Source organism: Oncorhynchus gorbuscha, linkage group LG14 (assembly GCF_021184085.1).
Source record: "Oncorhynchus gorbuscha isolate QuinsamMale2020 ecotype Even-year linkage group LG14, OgorEven_v1.0, whole genome shotgun sequence".
Classification (NCBI taxonomy): domain Eukaryota; kingdom Metazoa; phylum Chordata; class Actinopteri; order Salmoniformes; family Salmonidae; genus Oncorhynchus; species Oncorhynchus gorbuscha.
The window spans coordinates 2,134,609-2,150,629 of record NC_060186.1 but is presented as its reverse complement, the minus strand read 5'-3'; the positions used below and the strand labels follow the sequence as shown (position 1 = coordinate 2,150,629).

The 16,021-nt window shown below is 45.4% G+C and overlaps 1 protein-coding gene across 1 annotated transcript in view; it reads left to right on the top strand.

The window, feature by feature from the left end:
* cnot4b (CCR4-NOT transcription complex, subunit 4b) overlaps nt 1-7,910 on the top strand; it is a 72,924-nt gene extending 65,014 nt beyond the window's left edge. The window contains exon 11 of the mRNA XM_046299528.1: nt 7,072-7,910. Within this exon, the coding sequence (XP_046155484.1) occupies nt 7,072-7,409 (338 nt within the window). The 3' untranslated portion in view covers nt 7,410-7,910. The remainder of the gene's footprint in view (nt 1-7,071) is intronic.
* The last annotated feature ends 8,111 nt before the right edge of the window (nt 7,911-16,021 follow it).

The window sequence follows — 16,021 nt, the reverse complement described above, 5'->3', positions numbered from 1 at the left end:
CCCTCTGGTTCCCTGAGATGGCCTGTCTGGCCCTCTGGTTCCCTGAGATGGCCTGTCTGGCCCTCTGGTTCCCTGAGATGGCCTGTCTGGCCCTCTGGTTCCCTGAGATGGCCTGTCTGGCCCTCTGGTTCCCTGAGATGGCCTGTCTGGCCCTCTGGTTCCCTGAGATGGCCTGTCTGGCTCTCTGGTTCCCTGAGATGGCCTGTCTGGCCCTCTGGTTCCCTGAGATGGCCTGTCTGGTTCCCAGAGATGGCCTGTCTGGCTTTCTGGTTCCCCGAGATGGCCTGTCTGGATGAGGATAAAGCCTCATTAACTTTTTGTGAAATATGTACAACAACGTCTCCTCCCTCCTCACCCCTGTCTCCTGTCTCCTCCTTCCTCTGTCTCTCTCCTCTCTCTAATGTTGTGCAGTATAGATATGGAGGAGATTTCTTAGTGTGTTTTGTCTTTTTGATAAGTAGAGTTATTTCATTGGATTCACATTTTGGTAAACAATTTGGCAGCCTAAATGCTATATAGGAAGCGTGTGGTGTGGTGCCATTTGGTGGCCATTCTCAGACAATCTTGTTTCTCATGGTCAAGAGTTCTTTAGGTGCCTTTTGGCAAAGTCTAAGTGGGCAGTTATGTGCTTTTTACTGAGGAGTGGCTTCCGTCTGGCCACTCTACCATAAAGGTCTGATTGGTGAAGTGCTGCAGAGGTGGTTGTCCTTCTGGAGGTTTCTCCAATCTCCACAGAGGAACTCTGGAGCTCTGTCAGAGTGACCATCGGGTACTTGGTCACCTCCCTGGCCCAAGGCCCTTCTCCCCTGATTGCTCAGTTTGGCCGGTCAATTGAATTTACCACTTATTTTAGAATAAGGCTGTAACATAACAAAATGTGTGAAAAAGTCAAGGGGTCTGAATACTTCCTGAATGCCCTGTATGGCGTGTTTTGGGCAGGGCAGAGATAGTCAAGGCCAGAGCTTGCTTGGCAGATGTAGGCCCAGGATTTGGGTTTTGTCAGAAACAACCACTAGTCTACATGTAATCTGGGATTAACTGTATTCGGACACGTAATCCCAGTATATTGCTGTGTCATAATATGTATGTATTATGGAGAGACTGTGAGAGACTGTGAGAGACTGTGAGAGACTGTGAGAGACTGTGAGACACTGTGAGAGACTGTGAGAGACTGTGGGAGACTGTGGGAGACTGTGAGACACTGTGGGAGACTGACTGTGGGAGACTGACTGTGGGTGAGAGACACTGTGAGACACTGTGGGAGACTGTGAGAGACTGTTCCGTATGCTATACATCCAGCTGGACTCCCTGCCTGCTCCTTATGCTATACATCCATCTGGACTCCCTGTCTGCTCCTTATGCTATACATCCAGCTGGACTCCCTGCCTGCTCCTTATGCTATACATCCAGCTGGACTCCCTGTCTGCTCCTTATGCTATACATCCAGCTGGACTCCCTGTCTGCTCCTTATGCTGTACATCCAGCTGGACTCCCTGTCAGCTCCTTATGCTGCTGGACTACATCATCCAGCTGGACTCCCTGCCTGCTCCTTATGCTATACATCCAGCTGGACTCCCTGTCTGCTCCTTATGCTATCCAGCTGGACTCCAGCTGGACTCCAGCTGGACTCTGCTCTCTTATGCTATACATCCAGCTGGACTCCCTGTCTGCTCCTTATGCTGCTGGACTCCCTTATGCTATACATCCAGCTGGACTCCCTGTCTGCTCCTTATGCTATACATCCAGCTGGACTCCCTGCCTGCCTTGCATGTTGTAAAGCTCCTTATGCTATACATCCAACTGGACTCCCTGTCTGCTCCTTATGCTATACATCCAGCTGGACTCCCTGCCTGCTCCTTATGCTATACATCCAGCTGGACTCCCTGTCTGCTCCTTATGCTACACATCCAGCTGGACTCCCTGTCTGCTCCTTATGCTATACATCCAGCTGGACTCCCTGCCTGCTCCTTATGCTATACATCCAGCTGGACTCCCTGCCTGCCTTGCATGTTGTGAGGCTCCTTATGCTATACAACCCTCTCTCTCCTTCTACCTACTGTCAGATACGGTTCTGTTTAGAATGTCTATTCCTGAAGTGCATAAATTCATTATCTGTTTCTTCCGAGTGTGAGGATAGTGGGTCCTGACTGAAGCTCTCGCTATACTACCGTAATGTCTGTCTGCTCTAGTATCAACCCAACGGTCTCAGTAAAATACTATGGGAAGTAGATTGTCCAATAGGGCTGCTCTTCTTCACCACTGTAGTCCATAACAGCCTGGAAACAATGCTGAATCAATGGCAGTAAAACAGGGTTATTGCCAATTTGACATCGACCAATCAATGCACTCCGTCTAGGGTCCCATCCAATCAATTTTCTTCCTTTTAAGAGTGACGTTCAATCACCAGCGGGCAGAAGACCTCCGATAAGAAACGGTTCTCGTGGTGCAAATGGCACCCTATTCCCTCTGAGCCCTGGTCTATAGTAGTGTTCTATATAGGGCCCTGGTCTATAGTAGTGTTCTATATAGGGCCCTGGTCTATAGTAGTGTTCTATATAGGGCCCTGGTCTATAGTAGTGTTCTATATAGGGCCCTGGTCTATAGTAGTGTTCTATATAGGGCCCTGGTCTATAGTAGTGTTCTATATAGGGCCCTGGTCTATAGTAGTGTTCTATATAGGGCCCTGGTCTATAGTAGTGTTCTATATAGGGCCCTGGTCTATAGTAGTGTTCTATATAGGGCCCTGGTCTATAGTAGTGTTCTATGTAGGGCCCTGGTCTATAGTAGTGTTCTATATAGGGCCCTGGTCTATAGTAGTATTCTATATAGGGCCCTGGTCTATAGTAGTGTTCTATATAGGGCCCTGGTCTAGGGCCCTAGTAGTGTTCTATATAGGGCCTTGATCTATAGTAGTGTTCTATATAGGGCCCTGGTCTATAGTAGTGTTCTATATAGGGCCCTGGTCTATAGTAGTGTTCTATATAGGGCCCTGGTCTATAGTAGTGTTCTATATAGGGCCCTGGTCTATAGTAGTGTTCTATATAGGGCCCTGGTCTATAGTAGTGTTCTATATAGGGCCCTGGTCTATAGTAGTGTTCTATATAGGGCCCTGGTCTATAGTAGTGTTCTATATAGGGCCCTGGTCTATAGTAGTGTTCTATATAGGGCCCTGGTCTATAGTAGTGTTCTATATAGGGCCCTGGTCTATAGTAGTGTTCTATATAGGGCCCTGGTCTATAGTAGTGTTCTATATAGGGCCCTGGTCTATAGTAGTGTTCTATATAGGGCCCTGGTCTATAGTAGTGTTCTATATAGGGCCCTGGTCTATAGTAGTGTTCTATATAGGGCCCTGGTCTATAGTAGTGTTCTATAGGGCCCTGGTCTATAGTAGTGTTCTATATAGGGCCCTGGTCTATAGTAGTGTTCTATATAGGGCCCTGGTCTATAGTAGTGTTCTATATAGGGCCCTGGTCTATAGTAGTGTTCTATATAGGGCCCTGGTCTATAGTAGTGTTCTATATAGGGCCCTGGTCTATAGTAGTGTTCTATATAGGGCCCTGGTCTATAGTAGTGTTCTATATAGGGCCCTGGTCTATAGTAGTGTTCTAGTGGTCTAGTAGTGTTCTATATAGGGCCCTGGTCTATAGTAGTGTTCTATATAGGGCCCTGGTCTATAGTAGTGTTCTATATAGGGCCCTGGTCTATAGTAGTGTTCTATATAGGGCCCTGGTCTATAGTAGTGTTCTATAGTAGTGGTCTATAGTAGTGTTCTATATAGGGCCCTGGTCTATAGTAGTGTTCTATATAGGGCCCTGGTCTATAGTAGTGGCCCCCTGGTCTATAGTAGTGTTCTATATAGGGCCCTGGTCTATAGTAGTGTTCTATATAGGGCCCTGGTCTATAGTAGTGTTCCCTATATAGGGCCCTGGTCTATAGTAGTGTTCTATGTAGGGCCCTGGTCTATAGTAGTGTTCTATGTAGGGCCCTGGTCTATAGTAGTGTTCTATGTAGGGCCCTGGTCTATAGTAGTGTTCTATGTAGGGCCCTGGTCTATAGTAGTGTTCTATATAGGGCCCTGGTCTATAGTAGTGTTCTATGTAGCGCCCTGGTCTATAGTAGTGTTCTATGTAGGGCCCTGGTCTATAGTAGTGTTCTATGTAGGGCCCTGGTCTATAGTAGTGTTCTATGTAGGGCCCTGGTCTATAGTAGTGTTCTTGTAGGGCCCTGGTCTATAGTAGTGTTCTATGTAGGGCCCTGGTCTATAGTAGTGTTCTATGTAGGGCCCTGGTCTATAGTAGTGTTCTATGTAGGGCCCTGGTCTATAGTAGTGTTCTATGTAGGGCCCTGGTCTATAGTAGTGTTCTATGTAGGGCCCTGGTCTATAGTAGTGTTCTATGTAGGGCCCTGGTCTATAGTAGTGTTCTATAGTAGTGTTCTAGGGCCCTGGTCTATAGTAGTGTTCTATGTAGGGCCCTGGTCTATAGTAGTGTTCTATGGGGCCCTGGTCTATAGTAGTGTTCTATGTAGGGCCCTGGTCTATAGTAGTGTTCTATGTAGGGCCCTGGTCTATAGTAGTGTTCTATGTAGGGCCCTGGTCTATAGTAGTGTTCTATGTAGGGCCCTGGTCTATAGTAGTGTTCTATGTAGGGCCCTGGTCTATAGTAGTGTTCTATGTAGGGCCCTGGTCTATAGTAGTGTTCTATGTAGGGCCCTGGTCTATAGTAGTGTTCTATGTAGGGCCCTGGTCTATAGTAGTGTTCTATGTAGGGCCCTGGTCTATAGTAGTGTTCTATGGGGCCCTGGTCTATAGTAGTGTTCTATGTAGGGCCCTGGTCTATAGTAGTGTTCTATGTAGGGCCCTGGTCTATAGTAGTGTTCTATAGTAGGGCCCTGGTCTATAGTAGTGTTCTATATAGGGCCCTGGTCTATAGTAGTGTTCTATGTAGGGCCCTGGTCTATAGTAGTGTTCTATGTAGGGCCCTGGTCTATAGTAGTGTTCTATGTAGGGCCCTGGTCTATAGTAGTGTTCTATATAGGGCCCTGGTCTATAGTAGTGTTCTATATAGAGCCCTGGTCTATAGTAGTGTTCTATTAGGGCCCTGGTCTATAGTAGTGTTCTATATAGGGCCCTGGTCTATAGTAGTGTTCTATATAGGGCCCTGGTCTATAGTAGTGTTATAGTAGTATCTAGAGCCCTGGTCTATAGTAGTGTTCTATATAGAGCCCTGGTCTATAGTAGTGTTCTATATAGAGCCCTGGTCTATAGTAGTGTTCTATATAGAGCCCTGGTCTATAGTAGTGTTCTATATAGAGCCCTGGTCTATAGTAGTGTTCTATATAGAGCCCTGGTCTATAGTAGTGTTCTATATAGGCCCTGGTCTATAGTATTGTATAGTAGTGTCTATATAGTAGTGTCTATAATAACTCAGCCACTGGTCTGGGAAGATCTGTTCTAGCTGTTAGGCCTCAAGGCTTTTGTCATATTAGTAGGTCTTGACTCTAGACAGACAGGTCCTCTACACAGAGGATTTCTCCTCTCTATACGTAGCTGTTCATGTAATGGTGGCCAATCATTGTGTCTGTCTGTCTCTGGTCTTTTAGTCTGTTCTATCAGCCAGCCAGGCCCAGCTCTCCTATCTGTAGCTGTCCCTGTCCCTGGTCTATAGTCTATCTGTCAGAGCTGACATCAGTAGTGTTCTTTAGAGCCCTGGTCTATAGTAGTTAGTAGTGTTCTCATGCTCATCAGGATAGAGCCCTGGTCTATAGTAGTGTTCTGTATATGGTTCTCATTAACTCTTCTCCCTCTCTCCCTGGTCTGTAGTAGTGTTCTATCTCTGTCTCTGTACTGTGGTTCTCATTAACTCTTCTCCTAGAGCCCTGGTCTCTCTCTGTCTCTCTCTCTGGTCTCTCTGGTCTCTGTTCTATATAGAGCCCTGGTCTATCTCTCTTCTCTATCCCTGGTCTCTCTAGTGTTCTCTCCCCTGGTCTCTCTCTGTTCTCTATAGGGCCTTGATCTATAGTAGTGTTCTTCTGGTCTATAGTAGTGTTCTATATAGAGCCCTGGTCTATAGTCTTGTATAGTCTGTTCTCTATCTCTATAATAACTCTCCACTTCCTGTCTGGGAAGATCTCTCTCTGTTAGGCCTCTCTTTTTGTCTCTCTCTCTTGACTCTCAGACTCTCTCTCTTTCTCCTCTCTCTAACGGCTCTCTGTCTGGTGTCCAATCTTGTGTCTGTCTGTCTCTCTGTGGTTTTAATCTCTCTCTCTCTGTCTCTCCAGTCTCTCTCCCTGCTCTCTATCTGTCTCTGTCCCTGTCTCTCTCTCTGTCTGGTTAGTGATGAGGATCCTCTCTCTCTGTCTCTGTCTCTCTCTCTCTGTCTTTTGTCTGTCTCTGTCTCTGTCTCTGTCTCTCTTCTCTGTCTCTCCTCTCTCTCTCTCTCTCTCTCTCTCTCTCTCTCTCTCTCTCTCTCTCTCTCTCTCTCTCTCTCTCTCTCTCTCTCTCTCTCTCTCTCTCTCCCTCTCTCTCTCTCTCTCTCTCTCTCTCTCTCTCTCTCTCTGTCTCTCTCTCTCTCTCTCTCTCTCTGTCTCTCTCTCTCTCTCTCTCTCTCTGTCTCTCTCTCTCTCTCTCTCTCTCTCTCGCTCTGTCTGTCTCTCTCTGTCTCTCTCTCTCTGTCTCTGTCTCTCCTCTCTCTGTCTGTCTCTCTCTGTCTCTCTCTCTCTCTCACTGTCTCTCTCTCTCTCTCTCTCTCTCTCTCTCTCTCTCTCTCTCTCTGTCTCTCTCTCTCTCTCTCTCTCTGTTTCTCTCTCTCTCTCTCTCTCTGTCTCTCTGTCTCTCTGTCTCCCTCTGTCTCTCTCTCTCTCTCTGTCTCTCTGTCTCTCTCTCTCTCTCTTCTGTCTCTCTGTCTCTCTCTTTCTCTCTCTCTGTCTCTCTCTCTTCTCTCTCTCTCTGTCTCTCTCTCTTCTCTCTCTCTCTCTGTCTCTGTCTCTCTCTCTCTCTCTCTCTGTCTCTCTCTCTGTCTCTCTCTCTCTCTGTCTGTCTCTCTCTCTGTCTGTCTCTCTCTCTCTCTCCAGGTTTCCCATCGTCAGCAGGCAACAGTTTTGACTCCCTCCAGGATGACAACCCTCCTCACTGGCTCACGTCCCTTCAGGCCCTTACAGAGATGGATGCTCCGTCTATCCCCAGCTCCACTGCGAACCCGAACCCCCAGCAGCCCAACTCACACAGCGGCCAGGTCCGTCCTCACCACAGACCCAGCTGGGCCCCCTTCCCACCACCATCCACAGCCTCTCTCAACCCCCACCCAGTCGGCCACTTCCACTCCCCACCTCCAGGCTTCCAGACTGCTTTCAGATCCCCGGCTCAGACACCCTCAGAGCTGCTACAGAGCGCCGGCATGGACCGCCACTAGGGGGCGATGCTGTGAAGTGGACTTCTGATTCCCGTCTTTAAATCCCCCACAGAAACATAAATTAAACTAAATCGGATGTAATTAACAAATCAAAAAAACATTAAGAGATGTTGTTCTTCCTGGTGAGCTGGTTTTCTGATCCTGTGTTCCATCTTGGTTGGGTTGTTTCAGTTCTCTGTCTCTCTCTCTGTCTCTCTCTGTCTGTCTACCTGATCCTGTCTACCTGGCCCTGTCTGTCTGTCTACCTGGCCCTGTCTGTCTGTCTACCTGGCCCTGTCTGTCTGTCTACCTGGCCCTGTCTGTCTACCTGATCCTGTTTTCCATCTTGGTTGGGTTGTTTCAGTTGGTCTATAGAGGTAAACTACTATCCTGCTACGCTGTCTGTCTGTCTACCTGTCTCTGTCTCTCTACCTGGCCCTGTCTGTCTCTCTACCTGGCCCTGTCTGTCTCTCTACCTGGCCCTGTCTACCTGGCCCGGTCTGTCTGTCTACCTGGCCCGGTCTGTCTGTCTACCTGGCCCGGTCTGTCTGTCTACCTGGCCCGGTCTGTCTGTCTGTCTACCTGGCCCGGTCTGTCTGTCTACCTGGCCCGGTCTGTCTGTCTACCTGGCCCGTCTGTCTGTCTGTCTGTCTGTCTGTCTGTCTGTCTGTCTACCTGGCCCGCTCTGTCTGTCTGTCTACCTGGCCCGCTCTGTCTGTCTGTCTGTCTACCTGGCCCGCTCTGTCTGTCTGTTTGTCTACTTGGCCCGCTCTGTCTGTCTGTCTACCTGGCCCGCTCTGTCTGTCTGTCTACCTGGCCCGCTCTGTCTGTCTGTCTACCTGGCCCGCTCTGTCTGTCTGTCTACCTGGCCCGCTCTGTCTGTCTGTCTACCTGGCCCGCTCTGTCTGTCTGTCTACCTGGCCCGCTCTGTCTGTCTGTCTACCTGGCCCTGTCTGTCTGTCTACCTGGCCCTCTCTGTCTGTCTGTCTACCTGGCCCTGTCTGTCTGTCTACCTGGCCCTGTCTGTCTGTCTACCTGGCCCTGTCTGTCTGTCTACCTGGCCCTGTCTGTCTACCTTTTGACGGCAAGCTAAAGAGGAACATTTGAAGATGTCAAAACAAAATATTGGCGAATGATCCAGATATTAAAATATTGTGTTTTATCACAAATATAACTGAACGTAGGAGGCAATAAAACCATGTTTGAAGGGATGGATGCGACCGTTGTGATTGGTTGACTGAAATGAAACGAGTCACTTCAAAGCTACAAATCAGATCTATCTCAAACGGGGGACCCCGTTACCTGTATAGTTCACTACTTCCAAGGACCCATGGGGGGCTCTGGTCTAAAGCGGTGTCCTACATAGGTTTTTGGGGTTCGTCCCTCACCTCCGTTTTGTTGATACGCAGCTTCCTGCCAGACCCTCGAGACGTACGCTTCTGATTCGCAGATCAAATCGGAGTACGTCCCACTTCCTCTTTGGAACTTACGTTGGATTCCATTTGCTCTATGGAAGTATGGAAGTCCAGGCACCACACCCTTAATCACATCACAATCAACTTTTACCGGTATTACAAATATAATACTTTTTGTTTAATTTCCCCTCTGGAAATATTATTTTGATATATGTAAATTTAGGTTGATATTTCATTTTTTTTAAATGAGCATATTTGCATATCACTTAAATACATTGTTCTGGACACTGGGTTTAAATGCATTGTTCTGGACACTGGGTTTAAATACATTGTTCTGGACACTGGGTTTAAATACATTGTTCTGGACACTGGGTTTAAATACATTGTTCTGGACACTGGGTTTAAATACATTGTTCTGGACACTGGGTTTAAATACATTGTTATTTAATATTTAATATTACTATTTAATTTCGTTAGGACACTCCACGACTGGATTTATACATAACAGATTGTGAATGAAACCTTTTTTTACATTATTTCTATCTGTTAAAAATACTCAAATGCAATTTTTATCAGGAGAAAATGTAGAATAATAATCTAGAATTTTTAAAAATTTGACGACACGTCAACAAATCCCTAATGTATAAAGTCTGGGAAAAATATATCTCAGGATAACCACACACCATCTGGGTGACCACCGATGCTTTCTGAAGATGAGGAAACAGGATAACCACACACCATTGTTGTGTGGTAAGTCTGTCAGTCTGGGATAATAGATCTCAGGATAACCACACACCATCTGGGTGACCACCGATGCTTTCTGAAGATGAGGAAACAGAGTTGTTGTGTGGTAAGTCTGTCAGTCTGGGATAATAAGTCTGTCATCTCAGGATAACCACACACCATCTGGGTGACCACCGATGCTTTCTGAAGATGAGGAAACAGAGTTGTTGTGTGGTAAGTCTGTCAGTCTGGGATAATAGATCTCAGGATAACCACACACCATCTGGGTGACCACCGATGCTTTCTGAAGATGAGGAAACAGAGTTGTTGTGTGGTAAGTCTGTCGGGTAAAGGCAGTTAGAAACAGTACACAGAATCTACACTGCTATGCTTTATGGGTTGGTTATGTACAGTACCAGGCAAACGTTTAGACACATCTACTCATTCAAGGGTTTTTCTTAGTTTAAAAAAAACTATTTTCTACATTGTAAAATAATAGGTTAGTTTACAGGTTAGTTTACAGGTTAGTTTACTCTACAGGTTAGTTTACAGGTTAGTTTACAGGTTAGTTTACTCTACAGTTTAGTTTACAGGTTAGTTTACTCTACATGTTAGTTTACAGGTTAGTTTACAGGTTAGTTTACAGGTTAGTTTACAGGTTAGTTTACTCTACAGGTTAGTTTACAGGTTAGTTTACAGGTTAGTTTACTCTACAGGTTAGTTTACAGGTTAGTTTACAGGTTAGTTTACTCTACAGGTTAGTTTACAGGTTAGTTTACAGGTTAGTTTACTCTACAGGTTAGTTTACAGGTTAGTTTACTCTACAGGTTAGTTTACAGGTTAGTTTACTCTACAGGTTAGTTTACAGGTTAGTTTACAGGTTAGTTTACTCTACAGGTTAGTTTACAGGTTAGTTTACAGGTTAGTTTACTCTAGGTTAGTTTACTCTACAGGTTAGTTTACTCTACAGGTTAGTTTACTTAGTTTACTCTACAGGTTAGTTTACAGGTTAGTTTACTCTACAGGTTAGTTTACAGGTTAGTTTACAGGTTAGTTTACTCTACAGGTTAGTTTACAGGTTAGTTTACTCTACAGGTTAGTTTACAGGTTAGTTTACAGGTTAGTTTACTCTACAGGTTAGTTTACAGGTTAGTTTACTCTACAGGTTAGTTTACAGGTTAGTTTACTCTACAGGTTAGTTTACTCTACAGGTTAGTTTACAGGTTAGTTTACAGGTTAGTTTACTCTACAGGTTAGTTTTTACTCTACAGGTTAGTTTACAGGTTAGTTTACTCTACAGGTTAGTTTACTCTCTACAGGTTAGTTTACTCTGCAGGTTAGTTTACGGGTTAGTTTACTCTACAGGTTAGTTTACTCTACAGGTTAGTTTACTCTTTTACAGGTTAGTTTACTCTGGTTAGTTTACTCTGCGGGTTAGTTTACTCTGCGGGTTAGTTTACTCTACAGGTTAGTTTACTCTACAGGTTAGTTTACAGGTTAGTTTACTCTACAGGTTAGTTTACTCTACAGGTTAGTTTATTCTCTTACAGGTTAGTTTACTCTACAGTTTAGTTTACAGGTTAGTTTACTCTACAGGTTAGTTTACAGGTTAGTTTACTCTACAGTTTAGTTTACAGGTTAGTTTACTCTACAGTTTAGTTTACAGGTTAGTTTACAGGTTAGTTTACTCTACAGGTTAGTTTACTCTACAGGTTAGTTTACTCTACAGGTTAGTTTACTCTACAGGTTAGTTTACTCTACAGGTTAGTTTACAGGTTAGTTTACAGGTTAGTTTACTCTACAGGTTAGTTTACAGGTTAGTTTACTCTACAGGTTAGTTTACAGGTTAGTTTACTCTACAGGTTAGTTTACAGGTTAGTTTACAGGTTAGTTTACTCTACAGGTTAGTTTACTCTACAGGTTAGTTTACTCTACAGGTTAGTTTACTCTACAGGTTAGTTTACTCTACAGGTTAGTTTACTCTACAGGTTAGTTTACTCTACAGGTTAGTTTACTCTACAGGTTAGTTTACTCTACAGGTTAGTTTACTCTGCAGGTTAGTTTACTCTACAGGTTAGTTTACTCTACAGGTTAGTTTACAGGTTAGTTTACTCTACAGGTTAGTTTACTCTACAGGTTAGTTTACTCTACAGGTTAGTTTACTCTACAGGTTAGTTTACTCTACAGGTTAGTTTACTCTACAGTTTAGTTTACAGGTTAGTTTACTCTACAGGTTAGTTTACAGGTTAGTTTACAGGTTAGTTTACTCTACAGGTTAGTTTACTCTACAGTTTAGTTTACAGGTTAGTTTACTCTACAGTTTAGTTTACAGGTTAGTTTACAGGTTAGTTTACTCTACAGTTTAGTTTACAGGTTAGTTTACTCTACAGGTTAGTTTACAGGTTAGTTTACTCTACAGTTTAGTTTACAGGTTAGTTTACTCTACAGGTTAGTTTACAGGTTAGTTTACTCTACAGGTTAGTTTACAGGTTAGTTTACTCTACAGGTTAGTTTACAGGTTAGTTTACTCTACAGTTTAGTTTACTCTACAGGTTAGTTTACAGGTTAGTTTACTCTACAGGTTAGTTTACAGGTTAGTTTACTCTACAGGTTAGTTTACAGGTTAGTTTACTCTACAGTTTAGTTTACTCTACAGGTTAGTTTACTCTGCAGGTTAGTTTACTCTACAGGTTAGTTTACAGGTTATTTTACTCTACAGGTTAGTTTACAGGTTAGTTTACTCTACAGGTTAGTTTACTCTACAGGTTAGTTTACAGGTTAGTTTACTCTACAGGTTAGTTTACTCTTAGTTTACAGGTTAGTTTACTCTACAGGTTAGTTTACTCTACAGGTTAGTTTACTCTACAGGTTAGTTTACTCTACAGGTTAGTTTACAGGTTAGTTTACTCTGCAGGTTAGTTTACTCTACAGGTTAGTTTACTCTACGGGTTAGTTTACAGGTTAGTTTACTCTACAGGTTAGTTTACTCTACAGGTTAGTTTACTCTACAGGTTAGTTTACAGGTTAGTTTACTCTACAGGTTAGTTTACTCTGCAGGTTAGTTTACTCTACAGGTTAGTTTACTCTATCTACAGGTTAGTTTACTCTACAGGTTAGTTTACAGGTTAGTTTACTCTACAGGTTAGTTTACTCTACAGGTTAGTTTACTCTACAGGTTAGTTTACTCTACAGGTTAGTTTACTCTACAGGTTAGTTTACTCTGCAGGTTAGTTTACTCTACGGGTTAGTTTACTCTACGGGTTAGTTTACTCTACGGGTTAGTTTACAGGTTAGTTTACTCTACAGGTTAGTTTACTCTATCTACAGGTTAGTTTACTCTATCTACAGGTTAGTTTACTCTATCTACAGGTTAGTTTACTCTACGGGTTAGTTTACAGGTTAGTTTACTCTACAGGTTAGTTTACTCTACATGTTAGTTTACAGGTTAGTTTACTCCACAGGTTAGTTTACTCTATGGGTTAGTTTACAGGTTAGGTTAGTTTACAGGTTAGGTTACTCTACAGGTTAGTTTACTCTACAGGTTAGTTTACTCTATCTACAGGTTAGTTTACTCTGCAGGTTAGTTTACTCTGCAGGTTAGTTTACTCTGCAGGTTAGTTTACTCTGCAGGTTAGTTTACTCTGCTAACAGGTTAGTTTACTCTACAGGTTAGTTTCCAGGTGTAGTGAAAGCTAAGCCTCTGACTCCACAGGTTAGTTTACAGGTTAGTTTACTCTGCAGGTTAGTTTACTCCACAGGTCTATTTATATCTGTAGGGTTCAGAAGGGGGAGAGGGGTTGGGAGGACTCACATTTGTGCATCCCAAAAGGTGCCCTAACCCCTTTATAGTGTGTTACTATAGGGCTCTGGTCAAAAGTACTGCACTATATAGGGAATAGGGCTCTGGTCAAAAGTACTGCACTATATAGGGAATAGGGCTCTGGTCTAAAGTAGTGCACTATATAGGGAATAGGGCTCTGGTCTAAAGTAGTGTACTATATAGGGAATAGGGCTCTGGTCTAAAGTAGTGTACTATATAGGGAATAGGGCTCTGGTCAAAAGTACTGCACTATATAGGGAATAGGTCTCTGGTCTAAAGTAGTGCACTATATAGGGAATAGGGTTCTGGTCTAAAGTAGTGCACTATATAGGGAATGGGGTGGCATTTAAGACTACGCTTACCAGGCGTGGCTGCAAGCTGACCGTCTATCAGAGGAAGGAGCTGCTCCATGCCAGACCAGAAGGGGGTGACCACCTCTACCTCAAAGGGAGCATTGAGATGGACCTGTGACCCTCTCAGAACAGCACAGGTTGGGCCAGGAAGGAGACGGCGCCACTATGTGGGGCTTGTTGTGCTGTAACTGCCTGGACCATGCTGGTCATTTATGAACATTTTAACATCTTGGCCATGTTCTGTTATAATCTCCACCCGGCACAGCCAGAAGAGGACTGGCCTCCTCTCAGAGCCTGGTTCCTCTCTAGGTTTATAATCTCCACCTGGTACAGCCAGAAGGGGCCTCCTCTCAGAGCCTGGTTCCTCTCTAGGTTTATAATCTCCACCTGGTACAGCTAGAAGAGGACTGGCCTCCTCTCAGAGCCTGGTTCCTCTCTAGGTTTCTAATCTCCACCCGTCACAGCCAGAAGAGGACTGGCCACCCCTCATAGCCTGGTTCCTCTCTCTCTCCCTCTCTCTCTCGCTCTCCCTCTCTCTCTCTCCCTCTCGCTCTCTCTCTCTCTCTCGCTCTCTCTCTCGCTCTCTCTCCCTCTCGCTCTCGCTCTCTCGCCCTCTCCCTCTCTCTCTCTCTCTCTCTCTCTCTCTCTCTCTCTCTCTCTCTCTCTCTCTCCCTCTCGCTCTCTCGCTCTCTCGCTCTCTCTCTCTCTCTCCCTCTCGCTCTCTCTCCCTCTCTCTCCCTCTCGCTCTCTCCCTCTCTCTCTCGCTCTCCCTCTCGCGCGCTCTGTCCCTCTCCCCCTCCATCTCCTCTCTCTCTCTCTCTCGCTCGCTCTCTCTGTCTCGCTCTCTCTCTGTCTCGCTTCTCTCTCTGTCTCGCTCTCTCTCTGTCTCGCTCGCCCTCTGTCTCGCTCGCCCTCTGTCTCGCTCGCCCTCTGTCTCGCTCGCCCTCTGTCTCTCTCTCCCTCTGTCTCGCTCTCTCTCTCCCTCTGTCTCGCTCTCCCTCTGTCTCGCTCTCTCTCTCCCTCTGTCTCGCTCTCTCTCTCCCTCTGTCTCGCTCTCTGTCTCGCTCTCGCTCTCTCTCTCCCGTTCTCTCTCCCTCTGTCTCGCTCGCCCTCTGTCTCTCTCTCCCTCTGTCTCGCTCTCTCTCCCTCTGTCTCGCTCTCTCTCTCTCCCTCTGTCTCGCTCTCTCTCTCCCTCTGTCTCGCTCTCTGTCTCGCTCTCGCTCTCTCTCTCTCCCGTTCTCTCTCCCTCTGTCTCGCTCGCCCTCTGTCTCTCTCTCCCTCTGTCTCGCTCTCTCTCTCCCTCTGTCTCGCTCTCTCTCTCCCTCTGTCTCGCTCTCTGTCTCGTTCTCTCTCCCTCTGTCTCTCTCTCCCTCTGTCTCTCTCTCCCTCTGTCTCGCTCTCTCTCTCCCTCTGTCTCGCTCTCTCTGTCTCGCTCTCGCTCTCTCTCTCTCTCTCCCTCTGTCTCGCTCTCTCTGTCTCGCTCTCGCTCTCTCTCTCGTTCTCTCTCCCTCTGTCTCTCTCTGCAAACACTTCCTTTCATTTGCATAAGAACCTGATATGACAAGACATGTTCCCATGCACCCTGTCAGAACTAAACCAACATCTCATCAGGAGAGAGAGAGTTCAGTTCACACTCCAGCTCATTACCTCCAGAAGATGATTTGACTGTCGACTACACCACCAACTTCCGTTCCTAAGGAAGAAGCGTTCCTTTGAAAGGACAGACTTCAAATGTCTTTTCATGTGGGCCAATTAACTTTATCTAGCCCGAAGAGACAGCGCCTCTTAGAAAATGTCAAGAAAATTAGGCGGCCCGTACTCAGATGAACCTAGCTGGCTGAGGAACTAACATCCCATAATGTCTAGAGAACGAAGCTGCTCGTACTCAGATGAACCTAGCTGGCTGAGGAACTAACATCCCATAATGCCAAGAGAACGAAGTGGCTTGTACTCTGATGAACCTAGCTGGCTGGAGAACTAACATCCCATAATGTCAAGAGAACCAAGCTGGCTGGAGAACTAACATCCCATAATGTCAAGAGAACCAAGCTGGCTGGAGAACTAACATCCCATAATGTCAAGAGAACCAAGCTGGCTGGAGAACTAACATCCCATAATGTCAAGAGAACCAAGCTGGCTGGAGAACTAACATCCCATAATGTCAAGAGAACCAAGCTGGCTGGAGAACTAACATCCCATAATGTCAAGAGAACCAAGCTGGCTGGAGAACTAACATCCCATAATGTCAAGAGAACCAAGCTGGCTGGAGAACTAACATCCCATAATGTCAAGAGAACCAAGCTGGCTGGAGAACTAACATCC